Source organism: Apodemus sylvaticus, chromosome 18 (assembly GCF_947179515.1).
Source record: "Apodemus sylvaticus chromosome 18, mApoSyl1.1, whole genome shotgun sequence".
In the NCBI taxonomy this organism is placed as follows: Eukaryota; Metazoa; Chordata; class Mammalia; order Rodentia; family Muridae; genus Apodemus; species Apodemus sylvaticus.
This window is the reverse complement of record NC_067489.1, coordinates 43,388,591-43,415,200: the sequence shown is the minus strand read 5'-3', so window position 1 is coordinate 43,415,200 and position 26,610 is coordinate 43,388,591. Positions and strand designations below refer to the sequence as shown.

The 26,610-nt window shown below is 41.3% G+C and overlaps 2 protein-coding genes across 3 annotated transcripts in view; one reads left to right on the top strand and one right to left on the bottom strand.

Moving 5' to 3' along the window:
• Lrp2bp (LRP2 binding protein) overlaps window positions 1-13,418 on the bottom strand; it is a 15,444-nt gene extending 2,026 nt beyond the window's left edge. The window contains exons 1-6 of the mRNA XM_052162048.1: window positions 12,747-13,418; window positions 11,969-12,081; window positions 10,788-10,901; window positions 4,057-4,199; window positions 3,874-3,979; window positions 2,282-2,505 (exon numbers count right to left, since the gene is read on the bottom strand). Coding sequence (XP_052018008.1) covers window positions 2,282-2,505; window positions 3,874-3,979; window positions 4,057-4,199; window positions 10,788-10,901; window positions 11,969-12,081; window positions 12,747-12,846 — 800 coding nt within the window. The 5' untranslated portion in view covers window positions 12,847-13,418. The remainder of the gene's footprint in view (window positions 1-2,281; window positions 2,506-3,873; window positions 3,980-4,056; window positions 4,200-10,787; window positions 10,902-11,968; window positions 12,082-12,746) is intronic.
• On the top strand, window positions 6,267-26,610 carry Ankrd37 (ankyrin repeat domain 37). Of its 2 annotated transcripts, XM_052162046.1 has the most exons (6): window positions 6,267-7,065; window positions 22,195-22,303; window positions 24,140-24,292; window positions 25,079-25,170; window positions 25,749-25,955; window positions 26,387-26,610. In XM_052162046.1, coding segments are annotated over exons 2-6 (549 nt in total). In that variant the 5' UTR covers window positions 6,267-7,065; window positions 22,195-22,207; the 3' UTR covers window positions 26,388-26,610. The 2 variants fall into 2 exon arrangements, with proteins under 2 accessions (XP_052018006.1, XP_052018007.1); XM_052162047.1 differs by lacking the exons at window positions 6,267-7,065; window positions 22,195-22,303 and adding an exon at window positions 23,697-23,932.

Here is a 26,610-nt window from a genome sequence, read left to right as displayed (position 1 = left end):
TCTGTACAGATACTTCTACCCCAAACAACACCCAGAAGTGTTAGCAGGAGCCCACGAGACCCTAGCTTCTCTGTACGTGTGTCTGTCCTGTTTCACTTCCTTGCTGTCTCGCCAGGATCCCGTGATCCAAGCTTGTAGTTGTCTCTTGCTACTTTGTGGGTTCTTTCTTCCCCCCTTCTCTACCCTTTCCCCACCCTTCCAATTTCCTAACACTGATAACAGAAAAAAAGGATAGGACTGAGAGGAAAGGAAAGAGATCACTGAATAAAGTCAGGGCCTGGAAACGGGGTCACATTATCATTAGACTACTTCCTGCTGACTAGGACTACAGTTCCTTAGGGCAAGTTTTATCTTTGCCATCAGGTTGCCTAATTCTTTTACTTCTTTGTGCACAACAGACTTTGACTAACAGCCAACCAACAAATCACCTCATAAGGCCCAAGCATTTATATATCCTCTGAAAAGTACCCAGAATTCCAAACATAACACAATCACAGAAACTATCTGCAGCTGGCAAAATCACACCCCCTACTAGAGCAAATCATAGCTGCTACGGTGGACCATCTGAAGAAGCCACGTATCCCACACCTGGGATAAAAACAAAAACACCTCTCCCTCTCCTCCCTCCCCCTCCCTCTGTGTGTGTGTGTGTGTGTGTGTGTGTGTGTGTGTAAGTATGTTTAAAGAAGGCAAAATTTCAAAATTGTCACTACACAAGCTGTTGTAAAACATGGCATCCTTGAATCAGACACTGAAACACCAACCTTAAGTTAGACTCTCACACAGGCCCACTTTAACACTATAAGAAGCTAGCATATTTATCTTGAAAAATGTGCAATAGAAAAGCCAGCCTTTGCAGACGATACATAAATATGCAGACTTACATGAGAAGGAAATGTAGTCACTTCATTTAGTTACTGTGTTAGGGGGAGTCAGAAAATGGAAAATGAAACAAAGGTCTAAAGATTTTAAAGATCTCTTTAGGCTTGGGAGATGGCTCAGCAGGCAAAGGAACTTCCAACCAAGCCTGATGAACTAACTGGGTTTACCCAACACAGTGGAAGGATCCAACCAACTCCCGCATGTTGCTCTCTGACCTTCACAAGCATGCCGTGGCATGTGCACACAGACAAACAACAAAGAAGTCGATGTAGTAAGAATTGTAGGAACTGGTGAGAATCTCAGCTAGGAGCAGCCCTGGCTAGGAGGATCGGAGGTGGCTCCTTCAGGGTCTGCTGCCCGGAGGGTACGACGTTCAGGAGGAGAACTGCTCTTCCTTGCTTTTGTCGTCTCTCAACCTGGTCACTCTCTGAGGTTAGTAGGATCAAGACTGGGACATAAATCAGCACACCCACAGTCTAGTGGCCCACTCTAGGTTGCCCTGAACTGGTTTTTTAGTCTGTTACTGCTTGTGTACAGTGTGGATAAATATATGTAGGAGACAGAGTGGAGTGTTAAGGCCTCAGGAGAGTTTCCAAAGAATTCATAAAGCATTTGTTTAGGTCTTTGACCAATGCTACCACTTTACAATCCCGAAGCGTTTTCCATCCACACAGTGATAGTGCTGCATGAGTGGAGAATAGAGTGGCAGACTTCTTACTAGGCATGCATGTCTAAAGTTGTGTTTACACTGAGAAACCCGCTTCAGCTAATAGCTCTGACATCCTGACGGGGAATGGTACAGAATTGTACTTTCCAATGTGGTCATCACTAGCCACACTGACTATTCACTTAACATGTAACTGGATTAAATTTCCAGTTCCCAGTGGCATCTAAGGTCACTGAGCAGCTGCCATCTCGATTCTGCAGGAAGTCTGGTTGCACAGATCTATATAGATCATCGCAAAGTAGTTAATGCTAAGAGAATACCAAAGACACCAAGATAAGTACCTCTAGCTTGTCATTCAAATGTTACTGTGGCTCAAAAATGTCCCCTGCAACATTCAGGTGTGGCTAGTGTCAAGAGTAAGAGGTGTCTGGGTTTCCTCATTCATGAACAAGGGTTTGCCTCACTTGGGGGATTAATGCCCTTCTATAGAAGGCTGCATGCACATAGCCTGGGGGGCGGGTAGGAGTGAGGGAGTTTACCCATCGACATTCTGCATTTGAGGACACAGAATTCCTCCCCCTCTGGAGAAGGCAGGTTTCACCAGCCAGCAAAACTTGTCAGCACCCTGGCTTCCGTCTTCTTGACTCCAGAAATGTGAGAAACCATTTCTATCTGTTATAAACCACCCATCTGTGTTGGTGGGACAGCAATACAAAATGAACTCAGAATCACCTTTTGGAAAACGAAACACACTTGGTAAAAAACTTCATCTTGTAGTAGTACTCCACCAGCGTCCCCTGGGCGTAGACGTTCCCTCGCTCAGCCGCTTCCCGTAAGCAGTGCAGGGCGGCATCGGTGTCCTGCCGGATTCCCTGTCCGTAGAAGTACATGAGACCAAGTGCACCCTGGGACTCCAGATTCCCATTGCCACAAGCTTCCGAGTGCCAGAAGAATGCCTGAGAAATCACAATTTCATTATCCACATGATGAGATTATGAGAGTTCTAGAAAGAAAAATTCTAATTGTATAATTATTGGACATATCTCTAGGAATTAGTTGTACAGGGTTGTCCTGGACACACACACACACACACACACACACATGCATGGAAGCCATGTGCTCCTTAGGCTGAGCATGATTTGTATTTGTATTTCCTCATTTCGATGGCCAAATGCCTGACATGTAAGTTCTCTCCTTTCTCATGAGGGTTCTGAGAATCAAACTCAGGTTGTCGGGCTTCACGTCAAACATATCTAATGCTGAGCCATCCTTCTGGGCCCAGCTCTCTTGGTCATGTGGTCTGAGGGTCTAGCCTAAGGAACTGAACCACCCACATGTAAAGGAGGTCTTCTGACAATGTCATCCTAACAGATACTCCCTCACACATAAGTGCTTTGACCCTTGGTAATTCTATATCCTGATTAATTAACACATGGCCATTTGCCTGACGCTGAATCTGATTTAAAGAAAGTATATCCAAGTGGTTGTTGGAACATTCCTGACTGATGCCTGCCTTTTAGGAATTTGCCATTAACCCTTCACTGTAGGACTCAACCCTACATTTCCTTCTTGAAGGATTTTTTTTTTCTAGTCATTTTTGTGAGGGTGTATTTCGTTGAAACTATAGTGGCTTCAGCTTTTAAATTCTTGTGTGCTTTACTGACCAGCGACCTTTAGTATTTCCTTAAATCAATGGAGGCTTACTTTACTCGTACTCAATGAGTCTGGCCAGTATTTTCAGAATATTCCTCTTTTGTTTTGTTTTGTTTTTGTTTTTGCAGTGTTGTGCTTTGTTTATGTGACCTTTTCTAGCATACAACAGGTTCTCGCATACATAGTCTCCTTTGGTACAAGCAGGAAAGGCAGAGACTGTCTAGACGGGAAAGGATTGACACTCCATCTAGACTGTAAATGTGACTGGGCTGAGAAACTCTGAGACCGTGAAGCACACTTCTGGGACAGAGAAGCCCTGCTGGGAGGGAGCATCTGGCTCTGCTTTGTGCCTGCAGTGAGGCGAGCACTAAGGTGCTCCCTCAGAGCTTTGTCAAGATGATGGAAAGCCCGACACAAGATCCCGAAGCTTCCTTCACCTTGTGTGTAGCTTCCTTCACCTTGTGTAGGAGACAGAGACGTTAGACATATACACCCAAGCCAGCTCATCCCAGTGTCTTCTCTGAAGAGAACTTGTGAAATGATTATTAATCTGGATATACTGCTAGCATTAAAGGAAGGAGGTTGAGGTGTAGTTCAGCATTGATGAGGCTGAGGATTCTGCCAGAACCAAAATAAACACGAGTTTTAAATGGGCCTGGGTAGTCAGCTACCTTTTCTAAGTCTTTGGGCTCTTTCATTGAATAGAACAATCCCAGAATACTTTGCGCCTTCACACTAGCTTTTGGGTTTCCATTGTCGGCAGCAAACAGCCACAGTCTGAAAGAGACAACCAGGGAGGTTAGTCTTTGGTTGAGCATTTCAGCAGCACGAATGCTTAACTCAGGGAAGATTACCTCTCCGCTTCCTCGTCCGATTGCTTCACACCTTTTCCTTCAAAATAAGCTCTCCCGAGGTTGTAAGCAGCAGCGAATTTCAAGTGTATCGTCTGGGGGCATGGAGAATCAAGGATTTTCTTCATATAGTTCACTCCTTTTTCCTTCCACAAAGGAAAAGAACAAACAAAAACACTAGTTTTTAGTTTTGCTCAAACCGAATGTCTTTCTTCCTGTGTCATAAAGTGTTCAAGTATTAATATGGTGTGCGCGAATCACAACTCTGTGCTTAGGAGTGTAATCGCTCTGGATTCTTAGGGGGAAAGACCAGGAAGAGGTAAAAGAGAGTGCTGCCAGGCATCCCGTGGGCTGTGGGGTCTATGCCTCACACCTTTTCTCTCGGTCTGACCTGTGCTGAGTGTGCTCATTAGTAACCAGTGTCCAAAATGTCAGTCTTTATGTGACAGCTGCAGAGCGGCAAGCTGGCATTTTAATTACAAGTGACAAACATCTCCTTTGGGTAAAGGCACTTGCAAATAAACTTAATCTAAGTTTGATCTCTAGAGGCCACACAGTGGAAAAAGAGTTCTCTAACGTCTGTGTGTGGGCGTGTTTGTGTATGTTTGTCTGTGTGTATACCATGATACTCTTGCAGAGGACTCTACATTGATTCTAGTTTGGTTCCCAAGTTGGTGGTACATATCCACCTATAACTCCAACTCTGAAGATCTGATCTCCACAGGCACCTGTGCATGCATACACATATACACAATTAAAAATAAAATCTTTCTTTTTAAAGGTCAAAATAAAAAAGCATCACTAAGGCCTTCCCTTAGGCCACCGAAAGGTCACCTAAGTTGACAGTTCCTAGGTCAACTTCCCTTCTCACAGAATCTGACCCTTCAGGTTTTCCAGTCCAGACTGTGTCTATTCTGTGGTGTTACTACTCTTCAGAAATGACTTGTGTTAGCTAGACCAAGTCAGCTAAATCGCTGGCTTTGGACCAGTTCCTTCCTGACCCATACACCATAGTGTCCAGTCATTTCTGGGTCTGCAGAAATGTTTGTCTGATTTCCTCCCTTTTGATCCTTGGTCATCATTTAAGTCTCTGCTTGAATGTGACTCCTCTGTCTGGTGTTCTGTAATCACAATTGTCAGTGCAAAGCGCTTTAGTTTCTCAACAAATACCTGCCATTTTAAACCCTGCCCCAAGTTTGTTCTCTCGACCTGACTGCTAATCCCAGGGGTAGGAGGACATAGCAGACAGCCTGAGGCTAAGGCCTCTGAGAGAGGTTTGTTGGGAGCCTCGAGTTTAGTTGGTAACTTCAACTGTCACATCTGGACCATTCTGGAAAGCACACAAGGTAAGTTGCCAAGGCTCCATCTTCCTACATATTCTGAATTCCACAATGCTGCTTTCAGTCTCCCTCTCTTCTGTTGCTCTCCTACGGAAACTGTTAGTGGGTGAGTAAGATCCCCACATCCTCAGCCTTTTGGTTTGCTTTCCCTGCCTAAACTTGTGGTCCCATGAAGCCCTCTTTAGTGAAGGTAATACATTGTATCTCCCAATATATTATATTAAATATGTATGACATTAAATGTGTTATAACATTAAATATATTATAATATTAAATATATAATGTTAAAGATTTTATAATATTAAGTATAATATTAAATATGTTCCAATATTGAAACATATTAGATAGTAAATATAATATTAAATGCATACAGTGTTAAATATGTTATAATATTAAGTATTATAATGTAATAAATAGAATATAGCATTATAGTATATATTATATATAATATAATATATGATATAATAATATATAATATAATAATATATAATTATTATAGTATAACAATATAATATGTATTATAATATTAAGTATTATAATATTACAGTGCTCAAAGATGTAGCTGTCTTTGTTTTCACTTTTTTTGCTTCATCATTTCTACCCTACATATAAGGTAAAGTAACTACTTTATAGTTCAGAGAATCCACAACTTTTCTAGTTCTATCATTTTCCTCGTCATGGGTCATCTCCCAACATGAGCAGGAAGGCTTTGTCTCAGAAGATAGATTCTTTTTTTAGTAAAGTTCACTGAAATTAAGACCTTGATAGCAGTGTCCGCATGGGTCCACATGGTCAGATATTCACCCAGTCTACTATGTAGATCTGATACCTGGGCATATTGCAATGAACAAAATAGACAAACCTCCTGACTTGTGAAGCTGTGTCCCAGTGAGGGATAAAGAAGTTAAGAGAGAACAAATCATTAAGTAGTCATTGCAGCTACAAAGATATAAAGGGTGCTATTTTACAACCCAACCATAGCAAGCTTCTAAGGAGAAGGCATCTTAATAATTGCCAGGATTGACACAGGCAAAAGAGAGAATGGTGGTGATGCTTCTGTGGGAGAAAGATGGGACCAGTCTACTTATCCTTCAGGAGAAGAAGCACAACAGGGCAGAAAGGAGCTGGTAAGGTTTTGCAGAATCATGAGATAGCGCAGCCAGGAAGCAATCCCTCATGGATGATAACAGAAATGAACAAGACATAGATTAAAGTTAGTGGTTTATTATCTATTTGGTGAGTTTAAACTGTTTCCTCTTTGATAAATGCTTTCTGCTTAGATATGTTTTGAAGATTTTAGAAAGATGTACCCACCATGACTGTAATTTCCTTAGCAATTTCTAAATTCCATGTTAAATGACCCTTTAACAGTTGGACTGGTTGAGCCTTGATATGATTTGAATGTAAACAGTGGAGTTAGTATGCACAGATAAAAATAAAAGCAGTACTTAGAAATCATTTTCATGCTAGAGAAAGACATGGAAAGCTGCAGAGTTAATGTCTCATGAGTATGTTTGTATCAGCTTGCTTCCTCACCCATAATTCCTCTGTTAGGTCTTCTAATTCTTGACTAATTTTGCTAGCCAACTGACTGATACCTTCTTCCTTCAATGACAGCAAAATGCAAAAGCAGCACATAGAATGGCCAGAGTGAACATGAACATCATACCAGGTCTTGAGACTTTTAACCATCTTTTGTTTTATATTTTATATTTATATTTCATTAGTGTATGTATGTATGTATGCATGCATGGATGTATGTGAGGGTGAGCATGTCATCATGTGTGTATGTGTCTGTATATGTGTGTTTAGGTAAAAAGACAACTTGGTGGAGTCAGTCCTCTCCTTCTACCATGTAGGTCCCAGGGAGTGAATTCAAACCCTGAGGTTTGGCAGCAAGCACTGTTACCCACTGAGTCATCTCATATTGATATGTTCTGATATCCTGATAACATTTTTTTTCAAAGCATATTGGGTTTTTGTAATAATGTAATGTTGATATAAAAATAAGATCCTTGAAAATCTAGTAGGTCAAGGAAACCAGCTGAATAAAAGAGAACACATCTGGTCTTTCCTGTGTTGCGCACCATGCTGATTTTTGTTTTTATTTTTGTTTTTGCTTTTTGGTTATTTGAGACAGGGTTTCTCTGTGTAGTTCTGGCTGTCCTGGAACTTACTCTGTAGACCAGACTGGCCTTGAACTCAGAAATCTGCCTATCTCTGCCTCCCAAGTGCTGGGATTAAAGGCGTGTACCACCACCACCCGGCCTCACTGGGCTGTTTAATAAATCCAACTAGACAAGGGCGGACAGATGCTGTGCGACAGCCTTATTTTGCTCAATGTTAAAATATCTGAATTAATCATAGAATAAATAGGTGTACTGTTTCCCTAGTCACCAGCTTCTCATCATACTGGTGATTAATCTTACTCAAATGTTTTCTGGAGTGGATTTTAATACTATTCCCTAAAAGCTGCTTTCTTATTTGAAGATCATGAAAGATTGATGAAGTGGGGATGTCTACTTGCATTTTGGACCTTAATTATTTTACTTGATGTAATTCACAGAGCTGGAATAGAACTAGAACATCACATGGGCCAAAAACTCTTCCCCTGAGCTCAACTCCCAGCCCTTGACTTCAGTAATTTAGTACATACTATAACCTTTAATGGGCGGTAAAACTGGAAACTACTTCAGAGAATACAGTTAGGACGTTCCATTGAGACTGTGAGCTGTACTTGAGTCCTGTCTCCTATGTATAATTTTCAAGCCACTAAGTGACTTATTAATCTCCAGCACTGTTAATGGGCAATTGTTAACTACCCATATTTTCCATGATTATTTCAGTTGATATGCTGACTTGCCTAGAGAAGCTAGATTTCAGCTACTAAAGGACATCTCCTAACTTTGATCAAGTTGCTTCCTCCATCTAAACACCATTCTTTCCCACTACACCAAAAAGAATAACCAGAAAGGTTCAGTTTGTGTCACCTATTTGATGAAAACCTCCCTGACTGCATCTTTGTATCTGGCACATGTGCCTACCTTAGTCCACAACACTTAGCCTCACTAATAGACTGCCTCAGGCTGCCAATCCCTTTCCTACTCATCTTTGATTACATGGTACCTCCGACTGCTTTGACATCATTTGTAATGTTTAGGCATTAGAGACTGAGCAAATAATATGTTAACCCAATGAGTTAGTCTGTCTGTTCACAATGCTGAGTGTGACTCACTGGCTGTGTAAAGTCCTCCTGATACAGAAAGTAGAGATGGATCTTCCAAGCTTTGTTTATGTTACTCAAGGGCAGAAAAGGGCATCAGATCCCCTGCAAAAACTGGAGTCACAGATAGTTGTGAGCTGCCATGTAGATGCTGGGAATTGAACCCAGGGCCTCTGGAAGAGCAACCAGTACTCTTAGCCATTGAGTCATCTCTTCAATTTGTTGTTTTAAAATTGCTTTAAATCACTTATCCATGTATATGTGTACATGTGTTGTGGAGTGTACGGTCACATTTGAATATGGTGTCCAAGGCGTTCAGAAGAGGCTGTTGGTTCCCTTGGGACTGGAGATACATGTAGTGGTGGGCTGGGTGCTAGTAACCGAATCTGGTCCTTTATAAAGGACAGTACATGCTCATAATCACTCAGCCATCACTCCAGCCCTCCTTCAAGAGCAACTTTAAGAATGACTGTAACCTCTATAAAAGATACTAAGGCACAAAGAACTCTACTGCTTCAAATATTAATTTGAATACTGATTTCTAACTGGTATATTTGTAGATGACTTGGATGTAGAATTAGTATATATTGTGTGATCTTTTTTGAAAGTGTTTATGTATATAAAGATATTTGCATGTGTGTTATATGTTGTGCATAGACACATGTACACATGCAGTTCTCCTTATCCTCAATGATTGGTCCCAAGACCTACATGGGTACAGAAGCCATGGGTGCTCAGGTCCCTATACAAAGTTTGGCAGGATGCATATATGACATAATGTATATATCCCTGTATATATCCCTGTATATATCCCTGTATACATTATGTCATATATGCATCCTGCCATATATTTTGTTATTATAGATTGCTTATAAAATACACACAGAAACCCCTAATTCCATTTCCATGTTTTTAATTTTTATTGCATCTTAAAATAAAATTTTAGAGTAGGCACACATATTCCATGGTACATGCGTGGAGGCTAGAAGACAGGTTTTGTGACTTAATTCTCTCCTTTCACCACATAAGGTGCAGAGATGGCGCCCAGGCTGTCTGGCTTGCTTGGTGAGCACTTAGACCTGTTTAGCCACACCATTAACCCATGGTATTTTCTAACCTCAGAATTTTGGGCATCCTTTCTCAAAAACCATAACCTCTGTCATCATTATTGTAATTGGGTAACAATATTAAGTATTTGCATTTGATGTAGAATTTAAAGGGACTCAATTCCCAGTTTCTAAATCTTATCTATATCTATATAGCTTTGTAATCATTTTTTGAAGATAAGGGAAAATATTTTCAGTAGCATATTGAGAGCTAATGATAGGAATGAACCTTTTAGTGGTGAATTACAGAAATTTATAAATGACCCTCAAAAACTCACATCATGCAGCTAAGAAAATTTATGGCAAGTCAACAATGGAATTTCTCAGACAAGATGATCAAAAATCTCTCCCCATGCATGAAGTTTTGAACTTTGACTTCTCAAAATTTAAAACTATAGACAATTTGTACTATTTGTACAGTATATATAAGGATTCTCTTATGTAAGTTTTATGTAAAATTCCTAATGTGAGAGCTGATGGGAGAGCTCTGATCTGTTCCAGAAACAGAAGGGCATTAATTTGGTAATCATGAGACCCCTGCTCAGAGAAAGGATCTAAGAGCTTGCTCTTCCTGGACCACGGTAAAGTGAACTCTGTGATAAACTATGTTTTCCAGATGAGATGAAATGGTTTGAAGTGGCAGTGGATGTTATCTCACCAAACCTGCTCACCATTTGAGCAAAAATATAGAGGCACCGTCACCATGGAAGCCCTTCTTAAGGATAACTCCTTGTTGTTCATATGGAATAAGAAGTCATTGGAGAGATAGAGCATGTCTGGGAGGGTCATTCAAGTTCAAATACAAAGAGCTCATTGTCTCTGACAGTTGAATCCAGTCACACCAAGAAGCTACTAGTTTAGGAGCTGAACAGGGACAAAGCGGGAAGGGACCAAAAGAAATTAGTGTTGTCTTTTACATATGTGCACAGTGACATCAGTATCCATTAGAATACTAAGAATGAAACATTAATGTTAAAATCGAGATTTTTAAAAATACAATTCAATTGCATCAGATAGCCCACTGGCAGTGACATCTTAAACACCACAGACAAAATGATGACTTACAGCATTTGCAGTGGTCCCCAGCCCATCATAATACATCACTCCTAGCTGATAAATTGCTTGATGGTCTTTTTCCTGGATTTCCTCAAACTGTGCTAAGGCTTCTTGATACCAGCCCTGAAAGCCACAGAGAGTATTTCATTTTATTATGTGTTTATAGTAAGCCCAAACAGAAGCAGGCAGTGATCATTTCTGCCTGAGGATACAGTTAACAAACAATTCAGCCATATTGGAACTGAAGGCCTGCACTGAGGAGACAGTGGCTTAGGCCATCAGGCTGTGCCATCTCAGAGAGGGTGTGCAAACAAGCCTGCAGAAGATATTTATTTATAGAGTGAATGAAGGTACCAATATCAAAGGGTTACAGAAAATAGAATCTATGACAAATAATTTCCCGAGTGCCCAAAGGATGAGGGACTGGGGGCAGTCCTCCAGAATCCAGTGAAGACTGAAGCGCGGTTACTGGAGCTGACGTGATAGCACACAGAAGTTGGTTGTTATTATTTTTTTTTAATCTCTGCCTACAGAGCTATCCCACTATAATGTGGATAAATAAGAAAATGGTCTCTTCATGCTGTATAGGATATATGAGAAGCTACTTTTCATAAGAAATAGTCAGGGACTTCAATTATTGTTCCTATGCAAATAGCTTATGAATGATACTATATATTATGAATAAAACCATAAAACTTACTTTTTCAACTTACAGTGTGGAGATGGATTTTTCAAAATGATGCCTTTAGAATAGCATTTCTGAAGAAGGTTCAGTTATTTCCTTAATCTTATATCTGTGTGCCACACTTAGAGACGTAACCACAGCCTATGTGATTTTACAGAACTTCTTTGGCAGACCACTGTTGTTATAACACTGTCATAACACTGTTAGAGACTTGCTGGGAAGTTTGCAGAGACCATCTTCTGCCTCTGGTTTGTGTGTGTGATGTTTTGGGGGGGGGTGGAACCCAGGGTCTTATCAACCCTATCCAACTGCTCCACCACTACGCTAACAATCCCAACAATTAATCTAACAATACAATTATACCAAAGGAGGAGGAGAAGAAGACAGAAAAAAGAAACAAGAGAAAGGAGAGAGGAAAGAAGGAAAAGGAAGGAAGGAAGGAAGGAAGAAGGAAGAAAAAAGAAAGAAAAGAAAAGAAAGATAAAAACCAAAAAACTCCTGGTACCTCTTCAAAGTAGAGCTGGCCTCTTAGGAAATACGCCATAGCATCCCCTCTTCTTATTCTTTCTTTCAGGAATTGCAATGCTGTGTCCACCAAATTAGCATGGCGGTAATAATCTGATTCAGAAAGGCAAAAACTATGTTAACTATCCAATGTGAAGGTTTTCCCTTGAAGCCACACATAACTTAGTATTCACTAGATCTCAGTTTCTTTCCAACTTCTAATTCCTAAAGCTTAGCTCAGAGAAAGAACCTAAATAGAATCATGGTCACAGCACCAAGCCGGCATACTGGAGAAGAGTTTATTGTGTTTGGGACTAGGAGTCACTGGCAGGTAGGCACTCCAGTGCAGTCCCTGTATGCACTGGGCAAAGCTGTTTGTGAATGAGTTAACTTCCTAGCCTGAGCCATACTTAGGACTGCTAATCAAATGAGCTGGCCATCTCCAGTTTAGTTTTTAAAGCTTACGTAAAAATAGTTTTAAATATCCATTTGAAGGAAAGCAGAGTTGCACTCTCTGGGGGAAGCAACATCTGGCGTTTCATTTTTTAGGACGAGTCCTTAAGTGCTGGGGGTGAAAATGTGATCAGGCTTGAATTGTGAGGCCCTTCCAGGGTCACTGATCTCCAGGAAAAAGCCAGAAAGGGTTAGAACATTAACCACCTCCTGGACACTAGTGGTATGGTTGTTTGTTTTGTTTTGTTTTGTTTTGTTTATTCCAGCTTACATGGAGTTTCAGTAAAAATATTTTCCAAGCAAGAATTAAATATTCAGATTTATACCAGGCTTTTCCTTCTTCCATTGGAAAAATTTTTGTTGTTTAGCAGCATACTGAGATAGAGAGAAGGGGTTTTTGGGCAACTTCTCGCTGGTCAGTTTCATCCTGTTTCCACAATTTGGGTCCTGTAAACAAGAACACAGACGATTATAGTTTCTTCCTCCAGAAAAGCACAAAGGGAGACTTCACTGCACATCACAGAAGCATCTGCCCCACATTGCCTGGCCAAGGGACCCTGAGCTAGTGACAAACCCTGTGTGGCTATGGCTTCACACTTGGCAGGGAGCCCTGTTATTCCCAACTGCTGCCACCAGTGGTGACAGACTACACTGCTCACAGATGCTGTTCCTGTCACTGAGGACTGTTCCTGTTGATCTTTAACTGAAACTGGCCAGAGTAATCCATTTCAGATGGAAGCACACGTCTGTTTTACCTGGGAATACACTGTATTTTAGCTCTGTTGCTCAGTTTTCTCCTCCAGTCTGTACTGGATTGCCATGTTACCAGATGGATCACTGCTGTGTGGTAAATCAGAGCCTTCATATAAAACGTGGGGGCCACCTCATTCGGGTTGGAGGAGTCCAGGTTGGCCTAAGCTGGGAGTAGTGAAGACAGCAAACTCTGTTGTTGCTATGCTTTTTTTTTTTCTTTCTCTTTTGGTCTTTGACATTCTACTGTTTCAACTTACTTCCACCAATCAGGAACCAGCTCCCAGGCGCGGTCTCTCTGATTGGTGGTTTACAGAAGTTCTTAAGAGGAGCTTTGTGTGATTGGAAAGCAGTATTTACATACTTACAGGATACTATTTTAGGCAATACGCTGCTTCACTGGATGAGAGTGGGACTCAACGGAAAAAAAAAAAAAAGGAGAAATGGTTTAAAAAAAATGGCCAAAAAAAAAAAAAATCACTGAAATGACTGTATGTGGGAGGAATTAATTAAGAGCTAATTTCTTTATCTGTAGTTTGAAAAGCATCCTTTTCTTGATATACAAAGTTAATGGGCCCAGCATGGGGGAAATGTGTCTTTAATTCCAGCACTCAGGGGGCTGAGGTTAGCAGATATCTGCTAGTTCAAGGCCAGCCTGGTCCACATAGTTACTGGGATGGAGAGGTGGTTCAGCAGCTAAGAGCACCAGGGTTTAGTTCCCAGCCAACTACACAGCATCTCACAACTGTCTGTAACACAGTTCCAGGGGGTTGGATGCCCGCCTCTGGCTTATTCAGGCACTAGACACATGTGATACACATGCACACATGTAGGCAAACCACTCATTCACATAAAATAAAAAGAAATTAATTAAATAAAACCAAAACAAAGTGTTTCCAGAGGATCTGAACTTGGTTCCCAGAAGCCACTTTGAGTAGGTCCCAACCACCTGTGTCTCCAGGCTGTAGGGAGTGACCAACCCTCTTCTGGGCTCTGCTGGCACACCACACAAGTGACACATATGCACGCAGACACACATATACATACACATAAAAAAATAAATCTTTAAAAATATAATTGAATTATGTATATTTCAAAACCTAGGTTTCTACTAAAGAATATAAAATTCCCAATAACTAAAGCCACATGTGTAAGATACATAGAAGAAAGCAATCCAAATATGACAGCCTACTCTCAACCACCACTCACAAACTAGATGAAAAGATTTTATTTCTCTGAAGACATTGACATAGTATGCTACTATCTAAAAAAGTTTAGAGCAGCAGTTCTAAACCTTTCTAATGCTCTGACCCTTTAATATATTTCCTCATGATGTAGTGACCCCCAACTTTAACATTATTTCATTGCTACTTCATAACTATAGTTTTGATTACTGTTATGAATTGTAATGTAAGTATCTGATATGAAACCCCAAGGGCTGAGAACCATGGGATTAGAGAAACCTCGGAAAATTCAAGAAGGGCATCAGATATAAGACAAAGCATAAATAGCATTTAAACTCATAAACAGCATGAACCTCATGTAAACTCCTGTTTTTGCTGGATGCAGTACTGCACATGATTTCTGTTGTTTTAACGGCTTAAAAAGAAGTATTTTGCAGGGTCTGAAAAAGAAGAAAAAGAATTCATTCAGCTTCTACAAAATGTTAGGTTTTGTCTTTTTCTAAGTGCATTATAAGTACTGATTTCTGCAAAACTTTAGGAAATGGAGATCGTTTTGAGCACTGTTAGAGAAAACTGTTGGGGCAGAGAACTGATTTACCCAATCTCAAAGGGCTGATTAGCCAGGGCACCCTGCCTACCATGTATTATTTTGTTTTATCTCTTAAAACAAAAGTGAAGAAAATGTAATTTTGGATATGTGTTAGAAATGCGTGCCTTCCACTTCTTCCATTTTAAGAAGTTGGTCATTCTGACAAACTAGCTCTGCAGTCTGTAGAAATCAGTGCTGCAACCTGTCATGTTTGCACCCTGGACACAGAAATGACAACCCATGCTGTGAACATGTGACAGCCCATGCTGTGAACATGTGACAACCCATGCTGTGAACATGTGACAACCCATGCCATGAATATGTGACAACCCATGCCGTGAATATGTGACAGCCCATGCTGTGAACACGTGACAGCCCATGCTATGAACCTGTGACAGCCCATGCTGTGAACACATGACAGCCCATGCTGTGAACACGTGACAGCCCATGCTGTGAACATATTACAACCCATGCTGTGAATACATGACAACCCATTCTGTGAGCACGTGACAGCTCATGCTGTGAACACGTGACAGCCCATGCTGTGAACATGTGACAGCCCATGCTGTGAACATGTGACAACCCATGCTGTGAACACGTGACAGCCCATGCTGTGAACACGTGACAGCCCATGCTGTGAACATGTGACAACCCATGCTGTGAACACGTGCCTCATGGAGGAGAAACACGAGCCTTGTTCCCCAACAATACTATGAAAGTGAGCCTGGTGCATGGTTTGGGGATTTTCTCTGAAATCTTGGTCCCCTGTCCCATATTGTTCATTGCCGCTGTCTTTCTTACTTTTTGACTTTAATCTATCTCTCTGAATTCTCTCATAAAAGCTATAAATGTTCTCCCACCCAAAGGCCTGGTCATGGTCCCTGTAGTCACGAGGCTGCCTCTAACAAAGCTGATTTCTGAGGGCTCATTTCTGCTCTGATTTCGAGCAGGCAGGACTGCTACAAGAGGGTAATTTAGATTTCGTACTTTTTAAGGTGAGGGGACAGGACTAAGAACATATTTAAAATTTGAGAGTATGTATTTATTCTGCCAGATTTTGACATTAAGCATAAAAATCAGCAGAAGCTTACCAGCTGCACCTTCTATGTTGTGAACTTAAAACATCCTGTTATATAAACTGGGCATTCGTTCATAACATAATCAGAAAAGAACCTGTGATTTTTGAATTGTTTTTTAAAATAACATTTATTTGTGTGTGTGTGTGTGTTCATGTGTGAGTGCAGAGGTCACAGAACAAGCTGTAGTAGGGCAGTTCTTCCCTTCTACCATGTGGGAATGGGGGTCAAACTCAGATGCTAAAGGCTTGGCACTAAGTGCCCTTACTCGTGAGCATCTCCATAGCCAGAAGCTGTGACTTTGTGAGTTAAGAGTGAGTGAAACACATACAACGTCCCTTCTCGGCTCCTCTTTGCCTCTTCCTATGCCTCTGAAGTCAGCTGCTCTGAATACTAACTGACAACAGTTCACACTGCCTCTTTCTATAACGTGGTCCTTAGCAAGTCATGAGTCTGGCAGACAAACCACATAGATCTATTATCCCTATTAAAAGAGGCGATCTCCATGTGGGGCGCCCCTGTGCATTCTTGCTGGAAGTAAGAAGAGTGCAAAGTCCTGTTGTATGCTTCCTGGAGCCTTTCTCAGGCGTGTGCGTTCAGTTGGTAACCTTAGAGGATAAGGTCTTCTATCTCCGTAGACAGAGGGCAGGCTTGCTTCCCTAACAGCCATTGAATTGCCCAAGCTTAGAATGCCTCTCATAATGTTGTCTTCAGGGTGTGTCAGTGTCCTAGGGACCTTCTGAGTCACCTCTGAGTTCACCAGGGAATAGGGTGGGCTGCAGAACTAGCTCAAGTGTCATGCTGACAAACCCTGGTGTGCCGTTTACAGTGAGCAATAAAGTCATCTGTCTCTGAGCCAGGAGTCTGGTCTTCTGGCAGTATCCATGAGACAAGCTAGTAGCAGTCATGTATCAACTGAAAATATAATCTATCCGGTACAAGTGAGAGAAAGTTAGAGAAAACCATTCTCCCTGGAAACTCCAGACAATATTGAAGCAGGCAGTGAGTATCATTTCCTTTCCTTTCCAGAAAAGTCACTTGTTTACTGAGAGCACTTGCTCCCAGGCCCTTCCTTTGGGGTGTGGCAAGTGTACATCATTCTCTGAAACGAGAAGGAAAAGGCAGGAGAAAATAAAGATGTCTATTATAACCCGCTAGGCTATGGTAAGCATTCAGTGGGAACCAAATAAAGTTTCCCTTTAACTTTTTCCAATTTACTTTGTGTTTGGTGAACAATGAAACCAATGAAGATTATAGATTAAAAATCTTAATGGTAATTGCAAAAATAAGATTTGTGTGCTCTATCCATCCTGTCTTTTATCCTGTTTGGAAACCTGTGTGTTGGCCAGTTACGGCTGCCAGGTCCTTTTGTGAGTTCAGTGTTTGGTGTTGGAACAGGCACACTGAGCTCAAAGTATGTGTGCAAAACTATTTCCCAGACCAAAATTAATAGACACTTGATAGGCACTGTAGACAGAAGTATGTGATTTCTCAGAGACAGAGCTGTGTCCCTCAGAGGGGATGTGGGTCTTTTTATGACAATGAAGAGGTTACCTGGTTTTGCCTCCAGGGTCAGTTGAATAGGGTCATATTTGAATAGAGTTCAAGGGAACAGCCCATTATTTCGAGGTAGTACTCTTTATAACACTATGGTTCCTTCCAGACTGGCTATGTGAGGAGAGGCACCAGTGACTATTGTTTGTATGTCACTCTAATTGTTTGTATGTCACACTAATTGAGTCAGGCTTCAAGCAGTCTGAGTTTGTCTGTTCCACAGGGGAGTTTCCCTTTCTATTTTTAGCTCCCTTATTTTTGCCCTTTTACATCAGGGATTAATCTTAGAGATTCACATATTAGGCAAATATTCTACCACTGAGCTTTTACTGGCTCTTTTCTTGAGGGATTTCATTCAACACCCAGTGGTAAGTAGAAATGCATGTTATTTAGTGATGATATATAAACTATATAGACGGTTAGCACAGCAAAGCTCATGCTGTTGTAGACAGATGATGTACTTTTAGTGATCAGGTAGTAAAGTACATGAATAAGGCTCTTTAGTATAGAAAACTGTTCCTCACACTCCAGTGTGGCAACAGCTGAGCATAGAAACAAAACAAAAGTCTGGAGCAGCAAAGTTTGTTGTCCCAGTGACTACGAGGAACACATCAAGCAGGGAAACTCAACTATCCAGAAAACAATCCCGACACACGCACAAGGTTGCTTGTCCCTGCCCAAGTTCTTAGATCATTCTCAGGTAACAGGAAGTTCCAGCTGTCTTTAGTCTTCTGGGAAAGGTGTGTCTTTCCCAGAGAAGTCACAGATTTGAGAGCAAGACAGAGAGGAGATGTTTTCTATGTTTTCTAGGAGGAAAAGGTGGTCTTCTGTTTGAAACTGGGGGTCGAGGTGGGGCATGCTCCTTCTTTCCATGTTCTGGTTTCAATCTGAAATGTCCTCTCCTGAGTCACACTTAGCAGCTGGTGGAAGGTTTGAGAAAGTTTCAAAGGTGGGATCAATATGTCACTTTGGATCTTATCTTAGGTGTATTTTATCACTGGCCAGCCTCTCTCCGTTCACCTCCCATCCCGATCTAGCCTACTTTTCCCATAAAAATCTGAATCTTATTATTCCCCAAGAAAAATGAGGACAAGGCATATGTAAGACTGGCCCAAGACTACAGCCCACAAATATTTTTTTTTTTAAATGCACCTCATTACAAAAACAACTCTTTGTTTCTTGCTGTCTCCCTGTCAAGTGCTGTATCCGTTGATCCTCAAGATTTTGTACAGTAAATTCTCAGGAAGGTTAGGCAGTAATGGAGCAAAGGTTTGAATCTATCGATGTACCTCTGCACCAGCATGTAATGCTAGGACTAGGAAGTAATTACTTCTATAATAAACAAATAACTTTCGAAGTTCTAAATACTTGGGTAACTTTTTTTTTTTCAAGGAATGCGTTACTTTCCAATTCCTTTGAGTAAGAAGCAGAGGTCTAAAAATGGCAGATATAGGAAATTTCTGTGCAGAACTGCAATGATTTTTTTTTTTTTTTTGCCAAAGTCCAAGTTTCTCAGAAATGCACGCTGTCAATTATACCTAGATAGGATAATTCAATGATTAAAATGGTTTATTGCTAGGTCTACAGGATCATGCTTCTAATTCCAACATTCAGAAAGCAAGGGCAGGTGATCTCAGGGGTTCTAAATATAGAGAAGCTGTCACCAAAGAGTAACAAGAACAAATAAACCAAAATCAGATTTATTAGATGATTTTGGAAATAATGTTAAAGGTTGGAAATTCAACTGTTTACTTTAAAACTGTATATTATTTAAGGTGCCTAGAAAATATACTCAGAACACATTTTGGGCAGACTTATCTTTACGTCAATTGCAGTGCTTTTCACTTGGTTTAGCTATTATTTGACTAGTAAGATCAACATTTATTTTTCTCCTCTTAGACACAAAGGTTAATTTGAATGGGGTGCTAATATTTCAACATATTTGAAGGTTTTTTTTTTTTTAAAGATTTATTTATTTATTTTATATATGTGAGTACACTGTAGCTGCCTTCAGACACACGAGAAGAGGGCATCGGATCCCATTACAGATGGATGTGAGCCACCATGTGGTTGCTGGGAATTGAACTCAGGACCTCTGGAAGAGCAGTCAGTGCTCTTAACTGTTGAGCCATCTCTCCAGCCCCTATGTTTGAGTTTTTAATAAGAAAATATTTCAAGTTAAATTAAACAAATTGTATTTCAACTACATGAACATTTTATTTAAAATTTTTACAGTGTATGTGTGTGTGTATGTGTGTGTGTGTGCTGTGCATATGTGTTTGAAGGTCAGAGGACAAGTTGCTAGAGTAGTTTCTCTCTTTCTATGTAGATCTCAAGGTTTGGATTTGGAAGCAAGCCCCCTTTATGGACTGAGTCATGTCATTCACCTTTACGTCCTATAGATGAAAGAGATAGGATGTATTAAAACATCAGTAGATGTCCTCTGTTATACTAATGGGATTGAGAGTTGGTTAAACAAGGAAAAAAGTAGAGAATAATCAAAAAATACATAAGCACACCAGCTACATTTTAACATTATAACACATGAAAACATTCCACTTTTTTTCACATATACTGAAAGAGTTTAAGTAGCTGTGAGCTGTGAGGGTTTATTATTGTCTCTTTCTTCCTTAAGTCATGGACTGATGCATGAATAGTTTGCTTTAAATGAACTATGACTTTTGAAATACCCATGAAAAACCGGGATATACAATTCCTTTCCCCATTATTTGCTTATTTGGGCAGACACGGTCATGTGGGTGGTTGCAGTGCACATATGTGCATGTGAGTGGTTTGAATGAGGATGACTGCGTAGGCTCACATATTTGATTACTTGGTCCCTTGTTGGTGGAACTGCTTGGGAAAGATTAGGTGTAGCTTTGTTGGAGGTGCAACATTATGGGGTTGGGGTTTAAAGTTTCAGAAGCCCACTCCATTCCCAGTGTCTGTCTGTCTGTCTGTCTGTCTATCTGTCTCTGTCTGTCTCTGTCTCTCTGTCTCTCTCTCTCCTGAGTAAGGATATAGACTCACAGCTACTTCTTGTCTGCCGACTGCCGTGCTTCCTGCCATGATGGTCATGGATTGTAACCCCCTGAAACTATAAGTCCCCAATAAACTTTTTCTTCTATAAGTTGCCTTTACAGCAATAGAAAAGTGAAATAGTGTGTGTGTGAAGGAGAGAGGTCACCTTTGGGGTTTTTCTTCAATTCTGTCTTACATTTTTTTCTTTATTCTTGAGAATTTTATCCATGTATTCAATGGAAGTGATCTTATTCAACTTCTCCCATAATCTCCCTTACATGTCCTGCTCCCAACGTCATCTTCTAAATAATAAACCAAGTCCAAATTAGTGTTGTCTATGTATGCATGGGCGTGGGTCCATCTGCTGAATCATAGGAAACCTAATTAGGGGCCATACCATCAAAAAAAAAGTTCCCTCTTCAGTATTTATAAACTGTTAATAGCTGCTCAACAAGGGGTGGGGCCTGAAGAGACCTCTGCCCGCCCCCAAGGTTATACTGGAATATTGGTTGGCTTGATCTAGTACAGCTAAGCACAGCAGATGTGAGTCCACGAGGTGATAACCACACTCTGTCCAGAAGTCAGCACTGCACAGATCTCCTTGCCATCTTCTTGCTGAGACTATTTTCTAACACCTCTTTGCCACCGGTCCCAGAGCCTCAGCAGGGATGGGGGTGAGGTATAGATAAAGAAGTCTTTTTATGAATGAGCACTCTGTAAACTTCGAGAAGACTTGGGTTATTACATGAAAACTGCCATGATAGGCATGGCGTACCTCTGGGAGACCTCAGAAGGTCTCCCAGAAACTTTAAACTTTAAACCCCAACTTCTGAAACTTTAAACCCCAACCCCCCCAATGATGCACCTCCAACAAAGCTACACCTAATCTTTCCCAATAAGCTATCCTCATTGCTAAAGTACATGGTAAAGCCCTATTGCTGAAGACACCATACCCCTTGGCTGCAGAGAGTCACCAATCTCAAAGCTACTGGAAACTACCCCTGCTATCTACAGTTTGTTGGCTGAGAAAAGACAGGAGTGCTCTTACCTAGTGTTAGATTGATTCCACATTCAACAGTACCTACCTGGCCAAGCAACACATGCCCCTCACTGCAACAGTGGTATAACAGTTATGGGGTAACTGCTTTCTGATTGGTTTGGAAGCTGGCTCCTCAGGAAAGAATATCATATTTTGTACTGTAATCCTGGTCAAGAGCCCATGGATGGAGAAGTCATAGGCCCTAAGGTAGAATTTGCCATTGTTATTTTTCTAGATGACCAGGTTTTCAAATAGCTGTGTGTGTGTGTGTGTGTGTGTGTGTGTGTGTTTGAGACAAGGACAGTCTTTAAGTCTTAGGGACTCTCCTATGTTCACTCCCTATAGCTTTAGAATGATAGGCACAGGTAGGGGGTCCTTTTTTGTTATTAATGTGGGAGCTGGAGACTGAATTCAAGTTAGTATGCAAATTACATTATAATCTTATAAATGGTAAAATTACATACATATGAAAGACCTGTATTAAAATTAGATTATCAGATTTGATTTATATCTGTTTTATACACCTACAAACTATAATTAAATACAATTTCTTTTTTTCAGGCAATGACGAGGCATGAGTGGAAAAAGTTTTAAGAAACCCTGTTTTTGGGAACAGCCTAAGAACTGGATTGCTACAATGGGCAGTGCATCTTATCAAAGAAATATATTGGTTAGTGAACATAAATGATTGAGAATTTTGTGACTAGTTGGGAGAACTGTAACTATGATAAACTTGTTCTTTAAAACCAGCTTCACACTGGTCAGATATCTTGTTACAACTATTGAAGAATTCTTATTAACAGGAAACCAAATATTTAAATAAAACTTCCTTAGTAGCTAGGATTTACAGGAAGAAGCATAACATAGACTATTTTAAGCTACATAGTCTTCTGTTTCAAATGAATTATACATTTTATTTGAGGTATAACCAGATACTAAGTCTCTTACCTTTCCCATTACCATTACCTTTACCAGAGTCAGAAGTCAACATGGTTCATTACCAGGAATTCAAACTTTGTAGTTATTATATCGTCATGAATTTTACCAGGAATACCAAGTTTCTGTTTTAAAATCTCACACTAAATTGCTTCCTCTGGTCTGTTTCTCAGACTTTACTGATATATGACCTTGAAGGCTTTGAGTAGTAAGGCCAAGTATCCTGTGAAGAATCCTTCTGTCCTATCTTATTTGATACTCTAATGTGAGTTCTGGGTTTTGGTGGAGCCCTTCTCGGGTCCTAGTGCAGCGGTTCAGGGGTTCATGCTGTCAACATACCAATCACCTGACCTAAACAGCTTTCTTCACTGTAATCTTTTTGGTTTTTTTTTCCCTGTCAGTATTCCTAATAACCAGAGTATGAGCCACCCCCTTGGCAAACTCCTTGCATTTTCTAGCTATTTTCCGGAACCAGGACTGGTTTAGGGCCCCCAGGGGACGTGTGACAATGGGTGGCTTATTTCACCGGAATTGCCACCCTGCTCACAAAGGACCTGGCAGCACTGGCTGATAATTCACTTAGTTTGGGAGTGCATCTCCTACGATGAATCCCGTGTCAGAGTCCCATCGCCGCGCGACCTCTAACGCGCCCGCTGAATCCCCTTCCAAAGCATCCAGAGGCGCGCGGTGGTGGAGGACGTGAGGCGGGAGGAAGCTCCTTGGGGCCAAGCTGGAGGCGGAGGATGCGGGGGCCCGCGGGGCGGGTGGGAGGGTGTGGGCTGCTTCTGCTTCCCTCTTTTCCTGCTACGTGCGAGCTCTCAGACACAAACCCCAGCACAGGCGACTTCCGCTTCTCCAGAGGGAAAAAAGGGCTTGACTCCACCCAGCGGTACGTGCCTAGTTCTGCTAGCATCATGGCTGCCGGTCAAAGCGCAAAGGCCCAGACTTCCACCCTCTTCTCCCACCGCCTTTAGTGCGCACGCGCGCCATGGCCGCTTGGGCAATGCTCCCAATGGGGCGGACCCAGGTGGGTGGGCCTGACCAATCAAGTGGCGGGCCGCGCAGCAGGCTCCGCCCCTCCCCTTTGCTCGAGGTTCCCCGCTGCACATGTCAGTGTTTGGGTATGTGAGGCCGCTGCAGGGCTGGGAAAACTGCACTGTGCAGAACTAGGCAGTGGGGACACTCCCTGGCTGGGGAGCGGCGGGGAGGGGCCGCTGCCCTGCAAGTCCTCGAGAGTTTTAAATTCTCCTGAACTGGGGCAGTCCCTTGCACTCTTACCGGCCAGTGTCGCCTCTCTGAACTCCCGGGGACACTTGTCATCTGCTTTTGGTGGGCGATGCTGTTGCTTAGTTGCAACTCGGAGGTGAGACTCTCGCCCTTTTTAAGTCCTGCAGGCTAGATCTCCTGGAGATCTGTCTTGGGAACCCTAGCAAGCGTGACAGTGACAGATCGCTGGGTTACCAGGTCAAACCTTGTCAGATCTTGTTTTCTTTTTTTCGTGGCGTGGTGGATTTTCAGCTCAGAGGGCTCGAGCAGGACAGGACAGTGACTGTCTGTTCTTTTCCTGCAGGAGGATGGCCTTAAGAATTTGCTGGAGACAGGAGCATCAGTCAACGCACCCCCGGATCCCCAAGAGCAGTCGCCTGTTCACCTAGCTGCAGGTGGCGGCCTTGCTTGCTTTCTTCTCTGGCAGCTGCAAACAGGTGCTGACCTCAACCAACAGGTAACTAGGCAACCAATTGTTGCTATGTACAACTCTCTCCTCCACCCAGTGTCTGCACAAACATTTCCTGGTTGCCAGTTTCAGTTGGTATAAACAGGCAAGAATTTCCAGGAAAAAAAAAATATATATACTGCAAGATGGTAACTTGGAACTTTTTTAGCATCCACATTAATACAACAAAAACAAGCCATGGGGTTACTTTTAATAATTTTAATCCCAAATACTGTTTTAGTATAATTATATAAGCAATGGTTGATGTGCTATTTTATTTTGCTTTGTACCACAGTTCCCAATTCAGTGTGTATTTTACTTTTATGGCATATTAAGTCTAACCAAATTTCAAATGCTCTTTAGCAATAGGTGGCTACTATCTATCACTCTATATAGCATGTATCCACAGTACTTTTAAAAGTACTTGCTATTTGTCCAAGTCCCAGTCAACCAGGAAATAATATGTGGGGGACATGCCTACCATCAATTCTTCAAGTAGCCTTCATCTTCATTAGAGTGTGATGAAGCTTTTAATTGTAAACCTTTGGCTTCTATAGAACTCTAGTTTGCTGGCATTCCCTTAATTTTTAATGTATGTGAATATGGATGTATGTTTTTATTAATGGAAACTTTGTATTAGTACAGTAAGAGGACTTTATGAAAAATACAGTTAAATGGAATAATCCAGTTGTTACAAGGTAGTTTTCACTAGCTTCCTCAAATAGCTGGTGTTACACCACCCACTGGCTTCTACAGGATGTTGGGGGGATTCTAATGCACAGTCTTGCCTGACAGGATGTTTTGGGAGAAACTCCCCTCCACAAGGCAGCGAAAGTTGGAAGCCTGGAATGCCTTAGCCTCCTGGTGGCCAGTGATGTCCAGATTGAGTGAGTATAAAATCAGTGGCTTAAGGCTTTGTTTTCTTGGATTAAACTAACTATACTTCTAAAGCCTAATTATACATGATCTTAAAAATAACACTTGCCTAACCAGTAAGTTAATGTTATCCTTCCAGTAATTGAATATTATCAGAGTAAGTGGAAACAGATCTTCAACATTCAGAGGTGCAAGTCTTCATGACAGATTCTACTACGGTTTTCACTTAGGAAGACTCTTCCAATAGAAGTTCTCCTTAGCTATCTATTGAACTATATAATTAAATATAGTGAATTGGAACACTCCCTCCCTCCCGTAATCATTCAGATTCTTTCAATAGTGAAATACAATAATGGAAAAAAAATACGGTAGAATGTCCGTGATATGCAATGTGCTAGCCACTGAGTATACAGCAGTGAACAGAATTTCATTTCCCTGAGCTTTCTCTGCCCCATCTCTGTGTGATGTGTGTGTTCACAAGAGAGACCTCTTTTATCCTGTTCTCAGTGTCAATATGTATTCCAATTTCCTTTATTAGAAAATTAATAAACAATAATTTTCACTTAACTCAATTTTTGTCTAATTTCAGTGTATGCAATAAGAATGGGCAAACAGCTGAAGATCTTGCTTGGTCATATGGCTTTCCAGAATGTGCCAGGTTTCTAACAATGATTAAACATATGCAGACAGCAAAATCATCAAGTGGGCAGCCTGAGCGGGACCCGCACGCTCCTGTGCTGAGACAGAAGCGGAGTTTCAGAACTGTGGAGAGCGGGGTGTTGAAGAGAAAGTGTTGGTAAGGGCCTTCCAGCTGCTGCCCGCTTTCTCCTTCATGGATCTCTCTTCTGGCATAGTTTATTATTGCATTTAATATTGGCATTCTGATCTAAGGTCTAGTATATTTTTGCTTTTTAAAATTTTATCATTGGTTATAGTTACTGCTTACCAGCTTCTAGAGAAATCCTGTATGGTGGGTATTTGGGGAGACACTTTCTTTTAAAAGGTTTTTAAGGTTGTGTGTCTGTGTATGTGTGTGGAGAGGACTGGGACCCCTTGGAGCTGGGAGTACAGGCCAGGCGTTTGTAGTATGTCTGGCTTGTTGCTTGGGAGCTGGGATACAAGTTCCAGTCTTCGCGATTATACAGCAAGCATGCCTACCACTGAGCCATTTCTCCTGTCCCCTTAAAAATGCTTTTAGTCTCAACATGTTTTTTTCTCCCCAAACAGATGTTTTGTTGGGCAAGAGGAAAGAAGGGGCTTGAAGAAGGCCCACTTCAGACAGCTCAACAAGCCATTGCTTTGGCTTGTCATATGGCTAAACTCCTGAGGAGGAAAACTTTCTTCTAAGTGAAGAGAACATTCATGAATCCATGTATTTACATGACTACAATATTTTGGATGTACATCTTTTGTTACTTAATTTATTAAAAGAATATTCAAGGAATTAAAAT